Source organism: Rhea pennata, chromosome 1 (assembly GCF_028389875.1).
Source record: "Rhea pennata isolate bPtePen1 chromosome 1, bPtePen1.pri, whole genome shotgun sequence".
Classification (NCBI taxonomy): Eukaryota; Metazoa; Chordata; class Aves; order Rheiformes; family Rheidae; genus Rhea; species Rhea pennata.
In genome coordinates this window covers 161635135-161662158 of record NC_084663.1, presented here as the reverse complement: position 1 = coordinate 161662158, position 27024 = coordinate 161635135, and the positions used below count along the sequence as shown (strand labels likewise).

At 37.3% G+C, this 27024-nt stretch overlaps 1 protein-coding gene across 1 annotated transcript in view; it reads right to left on the bottom strand.

The window, feature by feature from the left end:
- The window catches only part of ABCC4 (ATP binding cassette subfamily C member 4 (PEL blood group)), a 153854-nt gene that overhangs the window by 46001 nt on the left and 80829 nt on the right, over positions 1–27024 (bottom strand). Inside the window, exons 20-22 of the mRNA XM_062575852.1 lie at positions 22274–22353; positions 2023–2173; positions 1284–1403 (exon numbers count right to left, since the gene is read on the bottom strand). Coding sequence (XP_062431836.1) covers positions 1284–1403; positions 2023–2173; positions 22274–22353 — 351 coding nt within the window. The remainder of the gene's footprint in view (positions 1–1283; positions 1404–2022; positions 2174–22273; positions 22354–27024) is intronic.

Here is a 27024-nt window from a genome sequence, read left to right as displayed (position 1 = left end):
GAAAGGCACCACGATGAGAAGTGTAGGTACTCAAAAATGGTGCAACTTTAGGCACTTAAATTTTATCTCAAAAGCATGCTGCTGAACTGTGCAGCAGGGGTGTTATGAACCATTTTATTAGAGTTAGATGCATGAAATACCCGGGAAAAATTGCATGCTTACGTACCTTGATTTGACCATAAAATACAAACAAGATTTATTTTACAGGTCACGTTCCTCTTTGTACAGTGAATCTTGTATATGTAGTTTATCCACTAAGGATATCTTTTCAACAAAACTTAGAAAGAACTTTGTTTTCCTTCACCACCAGCTAATGTCAGACTGTTTTGACCAGATAGGTAATGGCTTAAAAATACTAAGAAAAGGGGAATTCAAAGCTTGATGTCCCTCCATGGAAGATATGTTTTATCCACTTAAAAAGCCACAGTGCTCATCACAGATACAAGTGCAAAATTATATGACCTGTGATAAGCAACACTTCAGAGAAGATCAGCTGCTCTATTCTGGCCTGAAACTTTAAAAGTGTATCAAATTTTAAAAAGCCATAGAATATATTTGCATATCTTATGACAGAGGAAAATTCAAGAACTTATCTAACAAATATAAAATCACAAGTTTGCACTCCTGTTCATTGGTCTAGAACTTCTGCTGTATTTTGAAGAACACTGTAACAGGCAGCTGGTAACATTTTTGGTTAGTTAGAAATTTAATTGATAGAGGTAAGGAGTCATAGTACAAACCTAAGCTATATTAGTTTTGCTTGTAGAATACTAATATTTTATTCCTTCTGGTCATGCTAATATTGTATATTCATTTGAGGTCTGAAAGTTGCTCAAAGTAAAAAATAAGAGATTTATGAAACTTCTCCAGAAAAAAGATTTATATGAAATATCTTTGCCTACTTCTAGCACACTACTTAATATTAAATGCTTCATAATATAGCTTAGCTTTTTTATCGCCTTTTTTTTTTTTTTTAAGACAAAATTCAGGAAAATGTCAACAAGATTCTTTAAATACTCTTATCAGGCATAAATTAAAATGTTTATCTTAGACATTGTTAAAACATATGCATGGGTATCTGAAATTATACTATAGCCCAAAGTAAACTCAAAATCTAGACAGATAATAACTTTTTTATTCTAATAAAGAAATTTTACCCTAAAGAGACAAACACACAGCTCCTACTGATTTTAATGTACATTATATACATGTTGCTGAAGGCGTAAGATATTTCCCTCCTACAGAGCAAAGTATTTGATTTTTCACATCAATTTACCACAAACCTGAGTGGAGGTCTTGGTGTGCATCAAATAATTTTTGAAATCTTTCCTCTGCTTTCAAAGCCCGAATAGTCCAAAGTCCCTGGAGGGATGATGACAAGTGGGAGAACACTGGACTTCGAGCTACAAAGGAAATGAGAGTAACTTAGCAATAGCTCAAGGGCAACATTTAATTCTTTTTGTACTATGCTAATCTTTAATCCTACTACTTTATATTTAACCATACACATTACTGTACTGCATCCTCTTAGAATAAATATGCGGTATCTTTAACCAAAATCCTTTTACTCAATTAGAATCATTCAGACAGCCAGACAACTAATTTATACCAAAATGTCTTACATTTTTTAACAGTAGCTGTCACCCAAGAAATTTTTTGAGCTTTATTAATGACATGAGCTGCATGTCTGTTATTCATGATGCTTAGTATTTCATATCATACTCATGCTAAAGCCAAGCACAACAGTCAGACCAGAAACACCATTACTATGTGCATGTAAGGTCCCAAAGGCAAGCTCTTAACTAACTTGACTTACGCATAGTTAAATGGACATAATCAAAATTTATCATTATGCAAAAGCAGGAATTAAGTATGTATTTAACTAGTTGAGACTCAACACAATAAGGAATTTATTTGCAAAGCCAAAGAAAAACTAATCAATGAATTGTCTATAAAATGTTAGCATTTAACATAATCATAAACTGGGTTCAAGCTAACATCAAGTACCACCAAATTACATACTTGTGGATTCCAGACGCTTAATATCTCTTGAGGTGTCTAAGAAATATCGTCGAAGAAAAATGAAAAGAATAAATAGAGGAATTAAGGGGATTAGTATCCAAGGAATCACTGCCACAGCCACAGCTACCACACCAAAAATCTGTAGGAGAGTCTGCAACACAATAGAAACAAAAAAAAAAAATTATTTCCCAGAAGAATTTAACTTAGAACAAGTACAAAACTACTTAACGCTATTGAAAGATTTAAATATTTAGTCATAACTACCAAATTTAAGAGTGGATGCATTGTATAACATTTGAACTACACCTATTCTTATGCAGTTTGAAGAATTTACAGCAATACCTAATCTAATAGTGCAGTCTATGTTTTTCTTCTCCATTATTTGTTAATAATATTTGTTAATAACCTTACAAAATTGGTTGACTTAACATGAACATCCTTCTCTGTGGGCTATTTCTGTGACTGCTGTAACAAAATAATAGAATGCTGATTAATGAGATAGATAAGTAATCTTTAATAGTCCCAAGCCATGTGATGAATCAGTAAGGTGTTTTTTCACTCCAGGTTAAAAGTTAAACTGATGTTCAACAGAGACTTGTAGCTTTCTAAGAACCACTCTGTCCCATATAAAAAGAAAACCTGACACTAGAGAAAGTAAGCTTTTTCTTCGCAAAGGATAGTAATTGTGAAATGTTATAATTAAGAAAAAAAACATCAAACATTGCAAGACAAAATGTTACAAGAGGCTAGTTTTAGCAGGTTCTTTGTAAATGTGAATTTACTCTTAGAAAACAGGATATGATAGTGAAGAAAATCTTATTTAGGACAGTAGATCCTGGCCCAACTTTCTAAACTAAACCTCACATTTCTTGTGGATCACTTTACATCCTTCCCATCAAACTTCCAGTTTGAATATATTCTCAGCATACAAAAATATCTGCACACAAACTCCTAGACCTTTTCAGAACACCAACTTGTTTTTTTTTTTTTCCTGGCAAATTGAAATCATGGTCCTGCCACTTGCTCATAAACCAAACAAGTAAGAAAAAAGAAAAAAAAAAACTACACATAAAAGAACTCATACACAAAGAAACCCACCCTGTATAACAACTAGCAGAAATTTTAGCTCAACACTAAATTCCTGTATTAACAAATTTTATTATAAATAACACCTTTTAAAAAATGTATCCATTTTTTATATTAGATAGGAGCCACTTTCTTCATCATAATGCATAAATAGATTCCAACTGAATTTTGTGGTTGCTTAATCTTTGTATGCCAAAAGACGCATAAGTGACCATCAGGGCCTGAGAACATGTATGCTAAGGCTATAAAGCTTCCAGCCTGTCACCTCTAGATCTAATTGGAAAAGATAAGCGGCATGTCAGCTAAGAATGGAAACTGAGCGAGCTACCTGGATTTTCAAATACTTTCAATGGTACTGTCTATGAAACAGAATGCATTTCCTGTTATGCTTCTAGTAGCCCACCCACATGCTCTAAAGCCAAAACTGAGCATAACCTTTCATATCTTTTTTTTCCTGAGTTTTCCCTGATTTCACCCTAATTTCACCTGACCAAACAGCAAACCCGCACACCTTACACATTACAACTGCATATGTCAGCACAACTCACATTTCAACTTCAGGCAAGATCCTAACTCTGGATGGAAGATTTACCAGCACAACAGCCTTTGCACCTCACAGACCTGGAAAGCACACTGGAAGGTCTCCTAATGACGGGTTATCGGTTGAGGAAAATAGCTACAGGGTGGTTATAGCACAGGAGCTCCGAAGGAAGCTATTTGACTACTCCATTTCTCATCTGTGCATAAACTTATTGATGGGATCACATCGTTCGACTTTCTAGATGCACACAGTAGATTACAAGCATTTTGCCTAGATTTCACCATAGGGAGGTAAGGCGGCAGCGATGGTGCCTGGTATTTCACTTGGCTCAATTATGCATGCGGTTATGCCAGCACAAAGCAAAAGGAAACACCTTGATTCTTCATCAGCACTACTGTCAGCCCTTCTCCATGCATTCTTTAAAAATCTTATAGATGTATTTCATCTCTATCACAAAGAAGGGATGAGAAGAGGAGAAATAAAAATTCCCTAGCACCTTAAAATTTTCTCCAGTATAGATGACTGTTTCTCCCAGTTCCACTTACTCTCTGCCCAGCCTGCCAGCCACCTGCACACTAGCTAAGCTCTCAAGGCTCCCTCACCTCCATCCTCAACAGTAAATAGATGGAAGCCAGCTCCTTACTTCTGACAGCTCACTCCCAAATCTGTTTTATACGCCTCCTCCCTTCCATTTCTCCCTCAGTCACCTTTAATGGACTGCAAGCTGAATTGTCTCATTCCTAGGCATTCAAAAAAGCAGTCTCTGAAACACTTCTACCTTCTCATATCATCAACCACAAACCTCAAGTGAAGCATTGAGGAAAGCTGCTTCAAGGAAAAGAATTATGAGGATTTTTTTTTCTTAAAAAAAGAAAAATCCAAATTGAAGCATTAGTGAGGGTATCTATGTTGCAAACTGCCAGTGGGGGTGAGAGTGGGAGTAGAACTGTGAGGATCTAGCTCATGTAAACAATGCCTTGCTACAATGAAAATACAGGGAAGGAAAAGATGGTTAGGATGACTAAAGTAAAAATCTGACACCGCCTTTGGGAGGAATTTTAGATGAGCCTGCACCACCTTATCATTACAAAAATTTATGATAGGGTGGATCAGTCATGTGTGTTGTTTTTTGGAAAACTAAACTTGCATACAAATTAACTCTTAATGAAGTAGTCTGAAAGCCAGACACAACTATCTGCAGACTGTAATCATGCAGTTATTGTGTGAGGTAAGTCAAAGGTTCTAATTCCTGAGTTTCACAATAGACAACTAGCTTCTACAGTTTAAGACTGCCTGAACTTCTAGTAGATTCACTGCATGCAAGCAGGATGACCGGAGACAATCAGCAAGCTGACGATAATGAGCAGTCTGATTATCCTCTTCTCTGGAGTCAAGTAGCAAGCTACAAATTCAGTTTGCACAGCGAGAAATGCTTGGGACTGGATACCTAGACCTTGCCTAGCAGATCCAGACTACAGTAGATAATTGTATTAAAAAGCTATACGCAATAAAAAGTTTCCCTATATGTAAGAAATATAGGCAATAAAACAGTATTTTTATTACATTTCTCATTTTCAGCATTTAAAGGTCTTTTGTGATAAATATGCAGAAGACATAGCAGCCAAATTTTAAAAATTAGGAAGTGATTAATTCCATTTTATATAGCTACCAGTAATGGAAACAAGGCCAGTTACACAAAAGTCAACAGATGCACAAGGTATCAACATTGAAGGGAAGAGACCCAGATACAAAGTGAAATCAAACAAATTTGCTTCCAAACAGAGCCACAGTATCAACTCACACCCATATCCAAGTTTGCTTCAGTTTCCCTGAAGAAAGATGAATGACTCACTCAGCCTGGTCCTCAGACCACATACTCTATCCCTAGAGGACAGAAATTTATGTTTTCTTTGTTTTGGGGTCACCTTTTTGCTTGCAAGAGTTCCAAGAAGTTTCCCTTCAGTCAGTCACTCAACTGACTGTGGCTTATCTTCCCCCAGGAAAAATCACTCCCGTCTTAATGACTCACTGGTCCCCTCTAGACCAATCATAGCTTTCTATAAGCTGAGGAAGCGAATGCTCTGAAGAGCACATCCACTTGTGAAACATGTTCCTTCCCTTCATCTTCTGATGATCTGCATCTTTATAATTCTTACGGATGTTGTGAATGATATCCTGGAGTTTTTATCTCAAATAAGTCTTGGAAGACTTAGGAAGACTAAGGAAGAAAAAGGTATTTCTGTACCATAACCACACAACAGAAGAAAATTTAATGTGAAGAAATGATAATAAAACAATCATAAAAATCTGGAAATATCACAATTATTAAATCACCAGCTGTAAGCCTTTCTCTTTGTTGCATAAGCTATATATCATTTACACATCGTTACATATCTTATAACAAATCATATACCATGTTAAATCATTCAACAAAGCCAAAAGAACTAAAACGTAGAAGTAGAATTTAAGATATTTCATAGTATCTACTCTTCCATCCTATAGATCATAGCCATTCCATATCAGTTATATCCTGAACTCAGTATTTCATGTTTGACTAAAGTACTTATTTGAAAAAGGCATCTGGTCTTGACGCAACAATGCTAAGAATCCCTCAAGTCCTTTGGCACTTTGTTCTAGTAGGTATGTATCCTCATTTCTTAGCTTTTTTTCTAGTCCGAGTATTTCTGGTTTATGCATCCATCCACTTACTGTGGATTTAAAACCACTTCAGCCCTTTAGTTCTTTGGGTCTTCATGAAAGAATCTATCAATCACCTCTCCATCTTCTTTCTAATGAGCTAGATAGATTCATTTTAAGGTTTTCCATTTTCTTCATCATTCAAAAAGAAATTTTGCTGATTTTTAACAAATGTTATAATTTTTTTCAGCATCTTTTAAAAAACATATACACAAGGAGTGCAATTCAGTGGCGTGTCTTCGTAAGTCCTGCTACGATTTACGATGCCAAGTTATCTACATGGGAGTTGGTGACTATGGTGTAGGATCAGTACTGTAGGAACCACACCATTGCGGACTCACAGCTAGAGTCCAGGCAGGATCTCTAATGGAACCTATCGAGTTCCAAGCATGAGAGGCTCAAAGCTAAATGCAGGAATCTACAAAAGGCAACAGGCAAAACTGAAACACAGAAAATTCTGTCTAAACAGAACAGAGAATTCTGTCTAAGAAATTTTTTACTGCAAGGGTAACAGAGCACAGGAACAGGTTGCGCAGAGAAGCTGTGGAGTCTCCATCCTTAGGGATATTCAAAAGCCATGGACTGGGTCTGGGGCAGCCTGCCCTAGGTGATCCTGCTTGAGCAAGAGGGTTGGACAAGATGATCTCCAGAGGTCCCTTCCAACCTCAACCGTTCTGTGCTTCTGTGATACATATGCTCTACATGGCTAAGCTCCTGTCCTACTCTGCTGAGTTCAGAGAGTTATTTAGCTAATCCTTAATTAGCTATTTAGCTAACCCTTAAATTGCTATTGACTATTTATCTGGTCTAATGGGTCTAGGTATTGACTAGATGCCCTCTGATTACAGTGAAGTATACCTCTGAAGCCCCAGGAGTAGATACCTGAATTTTGATGACTGACTCTGCAGTCATAGAATCACAGAATGGTAAGGTTGGAAGGGACCTCTGGAGATTATCTAGTCCAACCCTCAGCGTAGCCCGCGTGGGGATTAAACCAGTGACCTTGGCATTAGAAGCACCACGCTCTACCCAGCTGAGCTAAACCTGCCCCCCTCAAATCCTACCCAAGAATTGCAGTGTTCCACTCTGGCATTTATCAATATTCAGGCAGAAGTAAAACACACCTTCCTCCTCCTGTACCCCCTATGTACATTCAAAGATTGTATCAGTTCATGGACACTGCCAGACAGACATGTTAATTTAATAGAGCAATTGTGCTTTTCCTGCATATCCTGGATTTCAAGTTTGTAACCATAACTGCATTAACTTGGGGCACTTTTTGTCATGCTCTACTGTCTGAACTAAAGCCAGGCCAAGAAATTACAAAACCCCAGGCTGTTCGTACATGCTTGGCATCATGCTTCTTCCTCCTCCCCTTCCCCTAACTAAAATTCTTACCTTGTTGGCTCTGCCAAATAATTGCACATATAATCAATTCCTAATCCAGTCCTGAAAACATTTTCCTTTTCCTTGAACTTTTTTTTTCCTTATTGAACATGTATTTTGAAATCAGATTTTTTAGACAGATTCTGTCACACAGCTCTGTTAAAGAAAAGCTATACATGAGGTTGGTTATACTGGCACAGCAGAGCACAACTCTCCCTGGTGAGGAAACATTGTTATGAACAGATCAGAGTGGTAAAGACTTCACTCAGATCAGCTGCATCCAGCACAGCATATCTGACCACACTATAGGTTTTTGCATTTTTCTTCTCTATTACTAAAAACCAGAAAACATACAGAAAGAAATTCATTACCTTTGTACGACAAACTTAATATCTACACAGCCCTATTTTGTTTTAGTCAGTCAAAGTAACTGGAATTGAGGTCTGCAGTCTTGTCTTTAAAACTATCTTTGTTTTTTTGCTATAAAACGCATGTGTTTTGCTTCTCAAAACAGGTTAAAAAAACAGCAGGACTATGGTTGTCACCTGACTAAATCCATACATCACTGCAAATGAGCTGAACACATAGAATCATAGAATCAGTAAGGTTGGAAGGGACCTCTGGAGATCGTCTAGTCCAACCTCCCTGCTCAGCAGGGTCACCTAGAGCACGTTAGACAGGGTTGTGTTCATGTGGGCCTTGAAGATCTCCAGAGAAGGAGACTCCACAACCTCTCTGGGCAACCTGTGCCAGTGCTCCGTCACTCTCACAGGGAAGAAATTCCCCCTCACATGACTATCCTCACATGAAATTCCCCCTCACATGACTATCGGATTAACCCTGAAAATATATATGAAACTCACAATCACATTTTTAATGCTTATACCTTCTTCTTAATCTTGTCTCTATGAGATAGTCTCTCTGGATCATTGGTTTTCCTAGTAAACCAGCATATTCTTAGCTTTCTGTGCCACCAACGTGCTCTTTCATCTAATTTAGCATATATTTTACCATAAGTAAGAGGCCTTAAGATTTGTTTGAGATCATTATGAATTGTGTCCAGCTGTTCTTTAACAAGTGATTTTGTTAGAAAAAAGAGGTTTCTCTTTAATACACTCTCACTGCCACCATTCTTTCATAATATCTGAACAGCATCCTATTACTCCTATCATCACAAGTCTCCTACCCTACAACAAGGGCTAGAAGAGGTTTTCAAGCACCCTGCGCCAACTAGGCATAACTATCTTATGCAGCTCTCAGCCTCAACAGCAGCTCAAACAGGGAAAGAAATCACAGTACATATGTTGTCTGAGACTTCCAGATACTGATGGTTTATAAACAGATGTGTAATCAAGCCCTGGCCTTTGTGATCATCAGACACTCAAGATGCTCATCCTTCCACAATTTTGCATTAAATTCCTACATCATACATAAGTTATTTTCTTTTTAAGAATTAATTACTTCCATTCATGTGAGGAGTTAGCTGTCAGGGCCCTTTCACCACGGCAATAAGTCAGTTCCAGCTAATATAGATCTTCATGAAAACACAAGCTTTTGTCACAGCCAACACTGCAGCCTCTATTTAACTCATATCTACATACAGTTTTAACCAATCTGATAGCCTTCTAGGATGGAATGACTGGCTGGGTAGATGAGGGGAGAGCAGTGAACGTTGCGTATCTGCCTACAGCAAGGCTTTTGACACTGTCTCCCGTAACATCCTCCTAGAGAAGCTCAGGAAGTGTGAGTTAGACAAGTGGACAGTGAGGTGACCTGAGAACTGGCTGAAGGGCAGAGCTCAGAGGGTTGTCATCAGTGGCATGGAGTCCAGTTGGAGGCCTGTGGGTAGTGGCGTCCCTCAGGGCTCAGTACTGGGTCTCATCCTGTTCAACTTTGTCATCAATGACCTGGATGAGGGGACGGAGTGCCTCCTCAGCAAGTTTGCTGATGATCCCAAGCTGGGAGGAGTGGCTGATACACCAGAGGGCTGTGTTGCCATTTAGAGAGACCTGGACAGGCTGCAGAGCTGGACAGAGAGGAACCTCATGAGGTTCAACAAGGGCAAGTGCAGAGTCCTGCCCCTAGGGAGAAATAACCCTAGGCACCAGTACAAGCTGGGGGCTGACCTTCTGGAGAATAGCTCTGCAGAAACAGACCTGGGAGTCCTAGTGGACAAGTTAACCATGAAACAGCAATGTGCCGTTGTGGCCAAGAAGGCCAGTGGTATCCTGGGGAGCATTGCCAGCAGGTGGAGGGAGGTGATCTTCCCCCTCTCCTCAGCCCTGGGGAGGCCTCATCTCAAGTACTGTGTCCAGTTCTGGGCTCCCCAGTATAAAAGAGACATGGAGCTATTGGAGAGAGTCCAGCGTAGGGCTACGAAGATGATCCGAGGGCTGGAGCACCTGCCCTATGAGGAATGGCTGCAAGAGCTGGGCCTGTTTAGCCTGGGGAAGAGAAGACTGAGGGGGGATCTTATCAACGTGTAGAAGGACCTGAAGGGAGGGTGTCAAGGGGACGGGGACAAACTCTTCTCAGTTGTCTCATGTGACAGGACAGGAGGCAATGGGCAGAAACTGAAGCACAGGAAGTTCCGCCTGAATATGAAGAAAAATTTCTTCCCTGTGAGAGTGACGGAGCACTGGCACAGGTTGCCCAGAGAGGTTGTGGAGTCTCCTTCTCTGGAGATCTTCAAGGCCCACATGAACACAACCCTGTCTAATGTGCTCTAGGTGACCCTGCTGAGCAGGGAGGTTGGACTAGACGATCTCCAGAGGTCCCTTCCAACCTTATTGATTCCATGATTCTATGACACAGTTCCTGTTCATATCCACTACAGAGAAGCCATTGTCTCCAGTAATGACCCATTATTAAAAGGAACAGATCCAATACTCATTCTTGAAAGAGACTGTGGACAACATAGCTTTCTAAATAGAAAGCAGGAAAAACAGAGTAGCACCTCTAACTTGATTTTCTCAAATTCTTTGCTACTACTTGGACCTTGTGCCCTGTAAACACTTCCACACAAAAGCATTCTCAGTCATCTAGTGGCAAGGCACAACTTTACAGTGATGATATATACATACATATATAGAGAGAGAGAGAAAATGGGTTTTCTCTTTTTGAAGTTATATTTACTCTGATCTCAGTGTAAAAATGATTTAATCACTCCCTTCTGCTGTTATTTCCTTTATGCAAAATTTTTAGGTTTTGTTACCCAACTCTGTTGGGTTTTCCTCCCTTTTTTAAAAAAGTCTGCATTTAGTCCCCCGTCATGCTCCTACATTGCTATTTTGCAAAAGGAAAAAATGTACATACACGAAAACTATTCACTTAAACTATTGTCCCATTTGTACCATGACAAATATAATATATCTTCCTGTGAAGTACCTTGGAAGCCGAGCGCATTTTGCATGGTAGTTTGAGGAACTAACATTTTTCAGGGAGAGAACATGCACACATGTTTCCTCAACAGCTCATGCCAGAACCTGTCTGGGACAGCACAGAAAAAAATGCCTAGCAACAGCCTACTCTCCCAGAGTTTCTCCTCTTCTCAGAAGGTCGAAAGCATCCCCTTCCTGCATAGTAATTTAGGGGTTTTGCGACCATATGCAAACAAGGGCTCTGAGACACTCACCTGCAAATTTAGTCACTGTTTTGGTTTGCTCCAAGATTCCCAGGGTAATGTACTTACAACTGATATTTTTTAGAGAAAACTAAAAGATAGCTGGATGATTTTTGCTCTCCTACTATCCCTTAGAAATCATTTCCAAAATTCCTCTTCAGCTGTACTAGTCCCATATCAATCCACTGAGCATGGACTCTGACGAAATCAAAGGTCTGCCTCATTTTTCATCCAGTAACGGCTACTTATTCTTTAGTACTACAAAAGGCATATTTCCCATTTCGATCTTTGCTCATATGGTTAGTACTTTGTTTCTTCAGCATAGACTGGCGCATCAGTATTTGTCCTCAGCCATATCTTTCTTACAAACTCTTCTAAAAGTAACTTTTCTTTCAGTGATAATAATGGCATTTTCTTCTACAGAAAGGGCAAGATACAGAGAACAAAAAAATCAATAGATGTTCCACTACTTTCAGGCTACTAGGCTGCAGGAGGCAAATGTTACAAGCACATACAAAAGGATGTGAAAAACGAGTACTGAAGTACTGGGAAGGGATAGACATTCCAGCATTCCTAGTACAAGGTTGTGGATGTTGTGCGAGTAAAAGAGGAACAACCCACAGAAAGCAGTCACGATCACATGCTCTTCCCAAACATCTCCTATTGCCACTGCTGGTGAAAGAATACTGGGCAAGATGAACCACTGCTGTTACCCAGCATGTCATTAATTTAGCATTCTTATGTTCCAGCCCATCAATTATTTGCTAAAATACCATCCACTGTTCCTGCAAGAAATTCCTCTGAACTAATGATGATGTTACCATACCATCTTTGTCCATGCTATGTACATTCTTCCAGGTCTTCCAAATGCCAGGCAAAATTTGGCTTACCACAGATGCTACTGCTCTGTATGTTGCAGTTTTGCAAACTCTGGCTTTCAGCTGTATGGACTTTTCTGCCTCAGGCATCTGACTCATGGCCACAGTGTAAGCACAATCCCCTTTCCCCTCACCTCAGCTTCAACTGCATGAAGCTTTTCTGCTCAGCCAAGTCTAATTGTTTGGCCAAAAGTCAATTTTGGGTCTTTAAGCAACCTTAAAAGCTTTGTGCTACATTTGAGCCATAAACTGTTCTGTTAAAAAGCATATCAGTTCTCCAGTAACATAGCTCTTCAGCCTTACATAATTACAAGCTTTTAAACTTTTTTACTGTTTGTTCTTGCTATTTAAAAATACGCTGTTCATATGTTTATTTTTAGGTGTAAAGAAGTACTTCTCAAATTTCTGCAAGTTCCACAGTGGCCCCTCTGCCTTAGTTAAATCAAAACTATGAAAAATATTAAACACTACAAAATCAGTTATCATCATAAATAAAACTAGCTTATGTTCTTTCCTGGTAGCCTTCTTTCATAGAAGATAAGCAGAAACAAAAAAGAAAAAACAAACAAAAACAATCAAACAAACAAAAAAAAACAAAAAGCCCCCCACAAAGCTTGTTAGTTTGCCTTTGATTTTTTTTTTCTTAGTTTCTACAGAAACTGCAACTCTGATGGGGCTATAAAATACTACTCTGTTATTTAAAACAAATTCCTGACTTGCATAACTCTTCAGAACTACACGCTCTTCAGTAATCATTCTGCCCCAAGGAGCTAAGCAGTGGCCTGACACATTCAGCAACTGCTTTCTAAGTAATCTGCATGGCCTCTGAACACCACTGCCACGTCTTTCATCCAATTCAGCCATTTCTTGAAGATCCAGATCCCAGGAGCATTTGGGCAAGCAAGAAGAAACCTTCTTGGCAGACAATAAACATTATTTACTGTGGTAAATGAGCGTTATGACTTCTTACAAATATAAGACCATACGGACCACTTTTCAGAAGTGTACTGATGACAAACCATGAACACACACATACCACAACAAACAATATACACTCAGCCTGACCCCCAAATTCAAATTTCAGTCTGGTGAGATAACTCTTTACCCCTCAGTAGCAGGCTACTATGATTAATTGCAGGAGGGACAATTGAGTCAGGTATCAAAGCCAGCACATTCTTATTTTCAGCCTAGCAATCTTTAGGCAGGAAGATCTGTAATAATTCTTTTAGCATGACATGATTGATATTCATAATAAGAGAGCTCTGATTGTTTAAACTAATAATTAGACTACTTCAAAACTCATTACAAAAACAAATACATGAAAGATTTAGGGATGTGACTGTGGAAGAAAATGCAATTACTTAGCATACTCCTTTTCTACAGTGCAGGAATAGTCACTGTCTAGACCTTGAAAGAGCATTTCCTAACGCATAAATTTTTACAACTTCAAGAGTGTAATCCAAATTAATTAATATGTTTAAATGACAAAGAATTATCATATAATGTAAATGTAAGACAGACAGGTATAAGCTTCCTTGAGACATCTGACATGTAGTTTCCAGTTGAGCTCTCATCTTTTACTTTAATAGACTACCCACAGTGCAGCACATATCTTTTAAACAACAAATCTGTCTGGAGTTTTCAGTTCAGCTGCAAAGTTTACCAGTCAACCACAGTATCAATTTCAGATCTTCTGAAAAGAAAGAAGTTTTCATGTTCTGCATGAGACGCACATATAACCCTAGCAGCACATTTTTATGAGAGAGTCTTTTTTGCTAGAGATAATTTCCTGTCCCACATTTGTTTGGGGCGTAATGCATACATAATGATTTAACGCACACACCCCACTAATACAGCTTAGTAATTCAAATTACCTCCAAGTTTCTTCCTCCCTCCCTCTTGAATCCAAAGTGAAATCTCCAGTCCTTTTGCCAAAGACTAAAATCCTTCTTTGTTTGTAAGCACACATCCTATCTATAGTATATCAATAGTTTAAGGCAATCTAGAAGATTTGTACTTATCACTATTTGGAACAGGATTGTACACTTTATGACTGACAGCAGAATTAAAAGACTTTTAGCTACTGTGGGGTGTTAGAAATGTTAATGATCTTCAAAGGTCTTAAAATATCATAATGAGAAAGCTGTAAAATGTAAGTTCACTTAGAGCATTTCCTTGCTGTCTTTCATAGTAAAAAAAAACCAAACAAACAACAAAAAAAACCAACAAAAACTTCCAATGGATATAAAGAACCTCAAATGAACAGAATCTCTCTTTGGGATTTTTACAAATTCTACCCTAAGAGGGCAGGAACCTCCAGATTATACAGAACTGGGACATCAATGGACTTCCATACAACTGTATTGACTTTCAGTAGATAAAAATATAGTTGAGAATAATCTGATAAATAAAATGGAAAAGCCAATATGGAGAAGAGAAGAATTGCTTTAAACCTGATCCAAATTTTGTACTTACTGGTTTCAGTCAGATGCATCAAAATACAGCGATGAAAATTAGATTTTTGTCTTCCTGGTACTAAACCACAATCTGCTGAAAATTTTAGGGAAAGGAAGAGGAAGACTGCATCTCACAAGACTTACATGCTCCAGATGAAAAAAAAATACAGAAGATAGATTTCTACTATCAATAAGTGAAATCTAGCTTTGCTTTCATGAGGAATACTATATTCAAGATATCAGTCTTCCACATTATATTGAGAAAATGGAACAAGAACAAGACGTACATTTATTATGTAAATGGAGAAGTATATAAGCTAAAAGAAAAAGAGCTAAGAAAAACATGAAAAGGAGAGAAGGGGTAAAGGAAATACAAGAAAGTAAGAAGAGATAAAGGTAATAAAATCATATTTCTCAGAATTATTTTATACTTTTCCCATGTTAAATACAGGGTTACTTCTACGAGTTTTTTTAATAGGGTCAAAACTAAGTAAATACAAACTCTCAAACATTTTAAAATTATATTTTATTTCCACACACAGTTAGTTTTGTTACTGCAGTGACACCTGTTGCCTTAACACTAATATGTAGAGAATGACATACATACTGATTTTTATAAAGATTATATACATGACTGTAAACAGAAAAAAAAAAAGCGAGTGAGGGAAAGTATTGCGTTGGGTTACATATGACTGATACAGTGAGAACAGATCTTTAGCTTTCCCCCAAAATTTGAAAATATTCCTATAAATAGGAACCAGCCTATTAGCAGTGATTAGAGACTTCACCTGTTTTATCATATGCGTATATATGTACACACACACATATAAACAAACAACCTCAGTAAATGTGCAATTCACATGCAAGACAGCCACTCTTAAATTAAAAGCAGTATGATGACAGCTGCAGAGCAAAGACCAGCAATAGCTTTGGCATAGATTATCTCCACTGCCGGTCACCACCAAGACGACTAATTGGTGGCTGAGATCTAACAATCAGGATTCAAAAAGAGAGGAGTGAAAGGTTCATGAAGAACTGCACTATTTAGAGGAGTGTCTGGGCTAAACTCACAGCTCCAGCATTTTGGTCTTAAAGACAAGTGCATCCCAAGCCTCTTTCTCCCTCACATCCCTTACTCCTCTAGGAGGAGGTGTTTTGACAACGGGGGGGGGGGCTTTTTTTTTTTTAAACTATTTTTGACAGAGTATATAATCTCTTCATAATTCAAAGAAAAAAGCAAAACTGAAAGCACATACAAATATCAAATGACTAGAGTATAAGAAAGTAAAGATTATTTTTTTAACATAATGATCATTTCAACTTTTTCCACTATTACAGCTCAAAAGTGGCCTATGGAAAAAATATACATCCCTACTACTTTCCTTTAAGTGTTGATCATTCTTTTGTTACGTATTAGCAGTGCTTTGTACTATGATATTTGGAAATGTACTGTTGGAATATTAACTAAATGTTCAGGGAAACTTTAATGAAGAAGAAGTTCAGGGAAACTTTAATGGTCAGGTGCCACCAGGCAACTTTTTTCTTTTTCTATCTAAACCTCAGCAGAGCTGCAGAATCTTGGACTATAATTGTCACACAAAATGATCAGAAAGCATCAGAAAGGAATCCAAAAGTTCTCTAAGATACAGGCTTGTTCTGTACACCAGGCTGAAGAGAACACACTGACAATTAACACAGATCCCTCTATTGGTTATTTTTATTGCAATGTATTTAATGGTCATATTTTAAACACACATATACAAACAGACACAGAAATTCTTTAATGAACAGAATTCTTTCTAATTCTTTCTAATGAACACTATTCTTTAATGAACACAAACATCTCTTAAAACTATCTCACACAGGCATACACACAAAACTTGAACACCTCCCTGCCCCAAACCCCTCACCGAAATCACAAAATAACAAAGTCATTGTTAAACTAAAAGATACTGGAATTCTTTCTACACACTTTCCCTGACATCTTCACACAATAAAATGCAGGGGTCAGTGGTACTGAAACAAGTAACGGCAGTTCCACTCTTTTGCACATATGAAAGCAAGTGACCCAAGCTATTATTCCAGTCTGAGGCACTTTTTGTTCCTAATATCCAGATGCAGCAGCTATTTTTTTTTTTTAAAAAAAAGAAATGACTGTGGACACCTCCTTCACATTTTCCTTTTCTTCAGTATTTTCACTTCATAAAGCTGCAGTCAATGTGTTTTGTGTGTGGTGAGAAGGGAATGGCACATTCAGTGGTGGTCTCAGCCACAGCCTACATTGGTGGCTCAAGTAGTCTCAGGATTAGGTCTTTGTGTGTGATGAAAGGATATGAAAAGTCACTTATTTAAACTCAGTCAAGCTGTTGATTTTGGGGAGGAAAAAGGTTTTGCAATTCAGTTTTCCTCAATAAATCACTGCCCTTTTCCAAGGGCAGCTGCAGATAGTTCACATGTTCACAGTGTTCTCCAGAAACAAAACAAATCATGATTATTTTTTTTTCCAGTCCAATACAGGGGAAGAAATCAAAATGAAAGGCCATCACACGAAGTTATTTAAATTCGCTAGAAACTAAAGAAGAAATTTGACTCTATTAAAAGGTAATGAGATCACTAAAGAATTAAGAGGGCCAGAAACTGAAGCCATAAACAATTTAAGATTTATCAACACAATTAACAGAAAATAAAAAACCCTGAAATGTACTTCATCCTCCATATACTCAGTCAGTTTTATAGGTATAATATTCAACTAACAGTTAAGAGTCTGGGGGTGCTCATCCTGAATCACCTGTGAGCCCAGTTCAATGATGTTCAGCCTCTGCAGATGTATCTGCAGAGTTTTTGATGGGCCCTCAAAAATGTAGCATCCAAAATACTGGAATACTGCAGAGTATCTCAGTTAATGAACATAAAATACTCCTGAATATGGTGGATTTTTAATTCCCATACTATTATAATTACTGAACTTCTCTCAAATCAGCGTAGGTGTTTTATTAACTAATTCCATTGAGCTATAGATGGGTACACATTTTAACCACAACATTTTAAACAATAAGCCAACCACCGATCAGCGAAGCCGACATCAACAGAGCACTGTGTTCCCACAGAGCTTCAAGCAGGAGTAGGAACAACAGTTGGCTACACCACTGAGTAAATTTAGCTGGTATTTTCAGAGAAGCCTAAGAAAACTGAGTAACAAATCCCGGTCACCTTAAAAGGCACTTATTAAGTCCCTTTGGACTTTGTAAGATGATCAAGTTCGTACCAACTGAAGGGAGCATTTCTATGATTGTTTATATGTGGGCAACTCTTAGGGGCTGCTATCAGGCCTGTCCTCTGTTTAAGCCAACAAATACATAAGTAAAAATGTATATATCTAGATGAAGTAGGGGTTTAAATCCTCTTTAAAGGTTTGAAAGCATTTTAATGGGCTCTATATAAATAGTCTCTGACCTGAAAATATTGCAACTTAGTTGGAAAAAATTGCCAAAAATATGCAACTCTGAAGAGAAAAAAGAAAGAGAGATGAAATAGAGCAGGCTTACTTAAAAAATACCCCAAAACCACACCAGTGCCAAACAATTTCATTCAACTTTTTGGCTGTCTGAATCAACATACAGACATGACACCTGTTCTTACAAATATATTTAGTGCCGTACTTGGTATATAGGATAAGTGATGCACTGAACATGACACTGCTTTTTTTACAAGGGCAATCTGGTATGGAACCTTATGCCTAGCCAGAATCCACTCCAGAACATAAGGGCTCAGGCTAGTTTACCTTTTTTTTTCTTAAAAAAAAAAAAAAAAAAAACAGAACTGGGGCCTATAAAGCTTACTTTTCACTTTAATCACCTTTGAACAGAGCTATAAATGTACAATTTGAGATAACTCAGTTAAAATACATAACTTAACTTTGGTCTCCTTTCAATTTCTACACAGCATGTCTACTCACAGAGCTCTGTTCAACAGCCTTGTGGTAAAACATAGCCATAAAAGTATTCTCATAAAAGAGAATTATTTTTTATTTATAAAACTTATGGATACAGTGATTTCTATGAGTAGTTAGTCACTGCACTACTATGACATTTCTCATATGCTGTTAAAATTCACAGATTAAGATGAAAAAATGATTGCCTTCTCTTAGAGGAGACCAAATTCCTCCCCCTCTGTCTCTCCAAAGACTGCTATGCTATATTTTGATGCAGTTAAAACATGAAGGACGGATAGAAGGATGTAAACTTTGTAGACATAGTGAGAACTGCTACTTCGGGAGCTACTTCTAATCAACAGTTCTGCAAATTCTATCCGTGTTTTAGGAAGAACGCACAAAGTCTACAAGGCATTTTTGTGCTTGCCTTCATTTCTGCTTTAACAACTAAGTGTAAACTAAGCATCCTCTGTCTTGAATGTAAATGACTATTTGTTCTTCCTTTACCCAATGGAAAAATCTAATAAATGCAATTCTTTTAGTTTAAGGAATTAATTTTCATCCAGTATCGCTGTCTAGACTAATCATGCTCATTATGATTGTAGTACAGTGTATAAATCTTATTAGGGATTCAAAAAGCATATCATGAATTTTTAGTGTTGCCCTAAAACCTGTACTCTGTGCAACTATGAAATCCTTGAAACTAGCAAATTTTAATTATTTATTTACAGGTATTTAAATGGGCTCATGCTGTTGTTTTTGAGTGCCCAATCACACGGTGTTTATTTGTGCAGAAATGATACACTCACTTGCTAGTATAGTAAAATGCTGGAATGCTTCACAATGATCCTAGCAATAACTCAGAAAAAGGACCACTTCTTCAATGCAAATCCGCTGAAGAAAAGCTTCTACACACAAAGTAAGATGAACCAGTTACTGCATTGTTTATTAAGTTTCACTTGATTCCTCCTGACAACCATTTAAACAATGAATGTTGGGAAATGTCTCTCAAAGAATCAGCAACAATAGTTGGGATCAGAGCTTTTGTATTTAGCTAATACTGTTTTTAGAAAAGAGAAAATATTTCTTCCTGAAGGGATTATAGAAAGCCTTATAAAAGACACCTGCAAACAAAACAAGTGACAAAAGATCTTTATCATAATTGATAACAGTTATCCTTTGTACAAATCTGTGCTCCTTCAAAAATAAATAATATATCTTCGCTATTGAATTTCAAAAGGCATCAGCTAATCAACAAACTTGCTAATCAAGAATAGTAAGTTTTAGAAAACTTGCCAACAAGGAAGTGCTTTTGTCTTATGGATAGCAGTTTATTATTAAACAAAAGAGAGATCTTAAGTTTTCTTTCCTGATGCCAAACTGAACAGGCAAGCTTTGAAACAAAGCATCATTGTAACAGTGCACCGGACATATAACATCTAATTTATATTTTTGGAAAAACAAACCTTTCACTTAAAATACAAACTTCAGAATGTGTAACAATTCATGCAATAGCCTAATGAAACGAATTGAGTAAAATATTCAACACGAAGGGAAATGTTTAAAAAGCATGCTTTTCACAATATGAGTATGAAAGAAGAATAAAATCATATTTACAGTAACAGCCTCAGTTCTTTCATCCCAGATCAGTTAAGTTTTGGTAAGCATATACTGCTCAGTGTATGTACATATTAATCAGACAGCTTAGCTCTCCAGTTTATTGCTACATGGTTCAGTTCTCTGCTTGTTTCCCATGCACGCAGTTAGCTCTCTCCTTGGCTCTCTTTGTAGCAAAGCAGTTGGCTCCCTCAGATGAAACTAGAATATAGTTCTCAAGACAGTTTGCTTCAGGGTCTGCTCCCAAAAGGAAGTATGGACAAGACCACACCAACTTTGCCTCCATCTGCCTACAGAGTTCTCCAACGTTTTCCCAGCAAGTTTTGCATCCTCAGACAACCCCACATGCCTTTAAACCTCATGCCAGGGCATGCAAAACACCCACTCATTTTTTTGCTATAAACACACTATGCAAGTGGGCTCCAAAACAACCCTCACATTATTATAAATACACAACGCTAAGAAAAAGAGTTAATCATTTTGTCTCATGACCACAGGAGCCAGAGGATGCCCTGGCCAAGAGCGCTGTCTAGTGTGAAGATACATAGCCCAGTCTGCGGTTAAGGGGAAAAGCCTGTGCAAATTCAAGCCTCTCTGCATTGCTTGCTCTAATGGCCAAGGAACGCTGCACAGAAGAGATGAGTTTGTCTTTGTGGATGCAACTCCTGCGCTAAGAGAACAAGGACTTCTAGACAAGGACAAGAGCTTCTATACAAAAAGAAAGGAACCCAAGAGAGCTGAAATAAATTAAGATAGTCTGCCTAATGAAGGATAGTCCATGAGACTGCAGAAAGTTTGGAATTTGTATAAACTATAGAAAAATGGGTAGCATATTGCAAGTGTTTAATTATCAGAGAAGAGCCTAAAAAGTGTGAATTCGAAATCATAATACTCACTACAAGCAGCTAACTCACAAAAAAATCACTACTTTTTAATTGGCAAATAAAATACATTAATCTTCCTCTCTTCCCCAAAATAACACATGGCATTGTAAAGCTTTCATAAACAAACATAAACCTCAACTTTAAATCTTTGCTCACCTAGGAAAAACAGATGTTCTCTTAAATGTTCTTACTAACTTACTGGAATCATTTTTTCTTTTTTCAAGAATTCAGCATTAACAATGTGATTAAACAATTCTTAAGAACTTGAAAGGACTTTGGTTTAATTTTAAAGTACTCAAAATTAGGTTGAGATCTAGATTAAGCTATCTCTAGAAAACTAAATGAAGTCAGCAGTAGTACTTTAAGAAACGTTTCTGACCTGAGCATGACAGACCTGATCCACTAAGTGGATCCAAATGAACCACTAAGTTATTTTTATCTCTATCCTCTGCTACTCCGTGTATTCCATGATCCATGTATTTTGATGCAGTATGATCATGTTTTTCTGCAACGTTTTGCTTTCTGCAGTATTTTATAAGGAGGAATAGTAACGGCTCCAACAGAAAAATCACTGTGATGTCACATATAATCCTTTATCCTTTCGTCATCATTAAAATCTCAGTGCTTTGTCCATCTTTTTTTGTCTACAGCTATTTCACTTGTTCCTATTAAGGCTATTATACTCACCCTATTACTACTAATCATTTCTTTGTAAATAGCCACACCTATTTTAATCCAAACTGGTGTGGTAAGCATTTGATTCTTTGTGGAAGTACGCACATAATTAGGTTAATCTGTGCTATCTTTTCATGTGAGTTGATTGTTTCTTTACTATGGACATATTTCTTATAACAGCAATAAGCTTGCCAGATTGCTTGGAGGCAAATCAGGAGCAATTTACCAAGCATGTAGCTACTATGAACCGAAATCCTGACATAATAGCAAGTTGTGTATAGCCACTCCTACCTGCCGGTTATTACTCATGTTAGCTTTTTACTGACACATTAAATTTCAACCGCACCTTTCTTCCACAAACAAGGACTTTCATTAAACTCAACTACATCTGTGACAAACAGTTGATTTACACCTAAGCATAGAGGAATATAAATTGAGAACACAGTGTAGAATTATTTTACAATAGCAACTGAATTACCTGCATAAAGTCCAAAAACGTCAATGGAAGCAAGTCATCCAGATGGCCAATATCTTTGGAGAAACGATTTAAGATTCTTCCTACAGAAACAAGGAGGGAAAAAAAACTATAATTTAAATACAGTTTCTCAAAAGATCAAAATATCTTAAACGCACAATGTTTCACCATTTACCAGTTTAGTAACATTTAAAAAGAAACACCTGGAATCTACAGATAAAAAGATACCTTCTGAAATCACTACTAAGATATATATATATATATATATATATATATATATATACACACATTTTATATATTTTTATATATATTTTAAAAAATCAATGGAATATATTTTGCTATAGAAGAATAAAACACTTTAACAAACACATTTCACCTAGATATAAACATTTACTTAGGAGCTAATGTTAAACTTTTCCTTTCAATTTAAGCTAGTTGTTCAATAGCATTGAACAGGTAAAACATGCAAGCTTTACAGGCTCAATGTGTAAAGGTTTACAGTTCAGACATCTTAATACAAGTTTCATCAAGCAACATTAGCCATAACCTGCTCCTATCTGAGCAGATTCTGAGACTCTTGCTAGCGCACACGTGTCCTAGATAGATCACAGCTGACTATTTCTAAATTTCACCCCTCCATTATAGGTGAATTCAAATTGCAGACATTTCTGAAATCAACATTCAGGTAGATTTGTGTTCATGCAGCCTTGTATTTATATTTATTCAAAACCTTGACAATGCTGATCTTTATTAAAACCCGTAACACAATTTTTAATCTGCTATCACTGAAGCATTTACACTTCTCTATTTTTCCAAGTTCTAGTTGAGTGAAAAAAATCAGTTATAGCAAGAGTTCTTTAATAATTAAAGGCAGAACTCTGCCACCCATAAGTGGATTACTATCTTTCTCTATTAATTGATACCTCTACTCTGCGGGAAAGAAACTCTAAGCTAAGGATGAGAATCTGGCCTTTTATAAGGTGTGTATGCCCAAACATGCATTCGCATTGCTTTTTTATCTCCATACATCTTGATTCAATTATTACTTCTAACTGGTACAAACACATTCACTGCACTGGCAACAAAAGACACTTTTTTTTCCTCCTAAGAGCTCATTAAACTGAGAGAAGTTCACTTTTAAGTTTCTACAGATCATGCTGGAGACTAAATTTGGAGATAAGCGCATTAGCTACAGTAACTTTTGTAGCAACCATCATTCTATTTTTCTGTTCATGATTGTCCTGGAATTATGAGTCTTGTTGCATAACACTTATTTTTCTAAAAGGAACTTTTGTTCCAGGCCAAGTAATATGCAAGACGCATCATTCCCTCTTCAGTCATGGGACATGGCTCCAAAGACAGAGATCCTAGTGCTGAACAGTTTGTTCCATAGTACTCTTGTGCCAAAAGCAGTTACTTAGGCCGCTACCAGTAGCATCCATCCTATCTATCTTTAGGCGTTGAAGACAAAGAGGAAGGGTATACAGCAACACAAGATTCAATAAAAAATCTTTCATCTGTTTCTACAGGAGGTTGTCAGCTGGAGATATACCCTTTCATTTATTTCATGCTGGAACAGATAAATTAGAAGGAACTCCAAGGAAAAATTTTAAGGTTTCCCCTTCCTGTGATTCCCTTACATGGAGGCTGACCTTGGAAGAGTTTTCTTGCATATAGAATATATGTGCTTAGCTTGACTACTTAGACTTCTAACATCTCTTAAGATTATATTCAAGATATTTCCAAATGAATCATTAAGGTTTCAACGGCAAAAAAAAAAAATAAAAATAAATAAAAAAAAATCATTCCAAGAAGTTAAAGATTTCTGACAGGACGCTCCTTAGTGGCCTGTCTAGCAGGGGCAGATTAGGGAAACAACACAGTATAAAGGATTGGACTCAGGATATTAGCATTCTGTTCCCCTCTTTGCCACTCTTTGCCAGAGTGACCTCATTTTACGTTACAAAGTGAAGGGCACAGAAAGGGGAGGTAACAGTGCTGAGCTCCTTTGTGAAATGCTGTGAGAACCACTGATGACAAGCTTTACACGAGGGCAGAGGATTATTCCTGTAGCATGGAATCCTCAGCTTAATTCAGTCTCAAAATCTTCCTCTGCCTTTTAACCCAAAATGTGTTTTATTTGTAATAGTTGCAGCAGACAGACAGAAGCAGCTACTCCTTAAAAGCCATCCACCACAGCACCACATCAACAAAGCGAGGTCATCCAGACTGGTTGCTCTCCACACGGACAGCACAGCTCAGGCCACTACCAGCCCTGTCGGGAACCAAGCAATGCCTTCACAACTTCCATGATCCCACAAATGGAAGAGCACATCCAAACTTGTCCCTGGAAAAGCATTATGCTTATGCTTATTTTGTATGGTAAGGGCAAGGCCTTAAGGGCTAGAGGAGAGATACCATTACAAAATGCTAACTCTCAAAAGCAATTTAACTCTTTTCCAGTTTCAGTTCCAACAGTATCTTGGAGTTCAGTTCACACCCTCAATCCTCTTAGATTTCTGTTGAAAAATCATCAGTTAAGCTGTTCAAGGAGGAATTTTGCTGTGACTATCTACAATCATTTCCTGTAAAAGTTTCAGTGTTGCAACAATGAGAGTTTTAGGTAGCAAACATGATACAGATCTGCCTTGGCTCTTTCAGTGATAACAAACCAACATAGATATAAACGAGAACTGCATAATACTTGCATTCATCCTGAATGCCAAGAGCGATTGTGTCAGAATAGTCTGCTTTACAGTAACATCTCTCCTGGCTGAAGTCTTGAGGAATATAGACACAAATGAAAACCTAGCTCACTTGAACCTGCCTCAGTATTCCTTTGGTCTTGCTCTCTCTTCCATATACCCACAAACAGCCATTACTCAAGTTTCCATGGATAATCAAGCTGTTAAATAAATACCAAAACTATATTTTTGGCAATTGCCTTAAGAAATTGTTAAGTATAACAGTGCTTCTACAGACTGCTTTTTGACAGAGCTGTGAGCTGCCACTAGGAAAGAGGAAATTAATTTGACATTATCAGTAAAACATGAAAACATCTTTTAATCTGCCTAATCCTCATTCAAACATAAACGCACTAATTCCATAAAATGACATGGACCAAAATATGAGCTAGTGAAAGAAATGGTATAGAAAGAAGATAAAACCTGAAAGCAGTGGGACCTTTTACAGGCCACCTGATACAACTGAAGTGATGCAAACAAGGGGAAGATGAACCAGTTACTTCCCAAATATTCAGACCAGTTTCTGTTACCAAAATTTCACTGTTTGGGAATTTTCAAGTTACTGAAAAAAACTGATTATAGCCTATTTAGGTTTTGCATAACTACTTCAGGAAAACATCTGAAATAATTAAGCTTAGAAAAATATCATGCTTCTTGCTAAGAGGTTCATATCTCCCTCTCATAAGGCTAGTCAGTTATTCTAGCAGCTGTTATTGCTCTTCTACTCCTAAAAGCAAGCAACAAAGCCACAAGTCTTGGTCCTACTTTTGTTGATGCTGATTTTCAACACTGTCCCACTGACTGCGTAAGAGAAGACCCAGGTCTGGATATTTATTCCAAAAAGATTTATTTCAGATCCTGTTCATACAAATAAAGCTGAAACAGCACTTTATCCAGTGTACTCAAAGCAGAAAAAAAAAGCTGTGACAGCCCATCAAAACAAGTTCCCATCACCATACACCAATCACAGAGAGCAAAACATCTCCAAACTAAAGTGCTATATTTTGGAACCATCAGAAAATGCCCCTTAGCCACTATGATAGTGCATATGTAGTGACTGCTAAATTTGCAAGGCTGTCTAGAGTAAATGAGGTCTATTTTGCAAGGTATGAAGAAACAGAACTGTTTCCACTTACTGGAAGCACAGTAAATCAGTGGCTTGGCTATGCAATTTTAACCATGAAAAAGAAAAAATTCCAGATGTGAAACTTAAAGTAGTCATTCTGAGTTGTGATTCAAAATGTTTGCCATTATGACTACAGTTTCTACCAGAATTTGCAAATCTAACCTTTTGGGGCCCATTCTTCAGAGTAAAAAAAATGTCGCACTTGCTATTCAAGTAGGGCAGGACCTGCACTAACTTGCATCAGAAAGTAGATATATTACTTTTTGCTCTAAAACTTATAGACTATCTACATCATCTCCAGGCAGTACTTAATACTCCCCAAACCCCAAAATCCTTAAATAAGTAGTGACCATTTCTGCTAAGGTAGGTGCCAAGAGATGAAAATTCTTAAATGTGGCCCAGTGTTTTGAATTCATAAAATTTTCAAGCTGCCTTACTGCTGACATCCTTTACTTATTCCAATGAGTTTCAGTCCAGGCTTCGAAAACAAGAAAATACTAGATCTAAAACTTATAGTGAGTGAAATTTTATGAAAATGCTAACAAAAGGCTTTAAAGAGATCAAGAATTAAGTATACCAATGTTACTACAGTGTGCATTTGCAGACAGTATCTGCTACTCTGGTCCTTCTCCAGCTTTCATGTACTGTGCAGCATCAGTAGCAAGCTGCAATAGGGAATGTGCTTTCTTCAACAATTCCATGTTTGTTTTTACATCAAATAACTTAATCAGAACACACACTGTTGTTAGACTTCTTCCAAGGTAATTAAATAACTATTCAATGCCAATTAATCACAGTTAAATAAGGGTCTGTCAACAAAGTGCTATGTACACATTTGAGACTATTTAATGGTCAAATACTTGGCAGTATCAAAGTTAAACAAT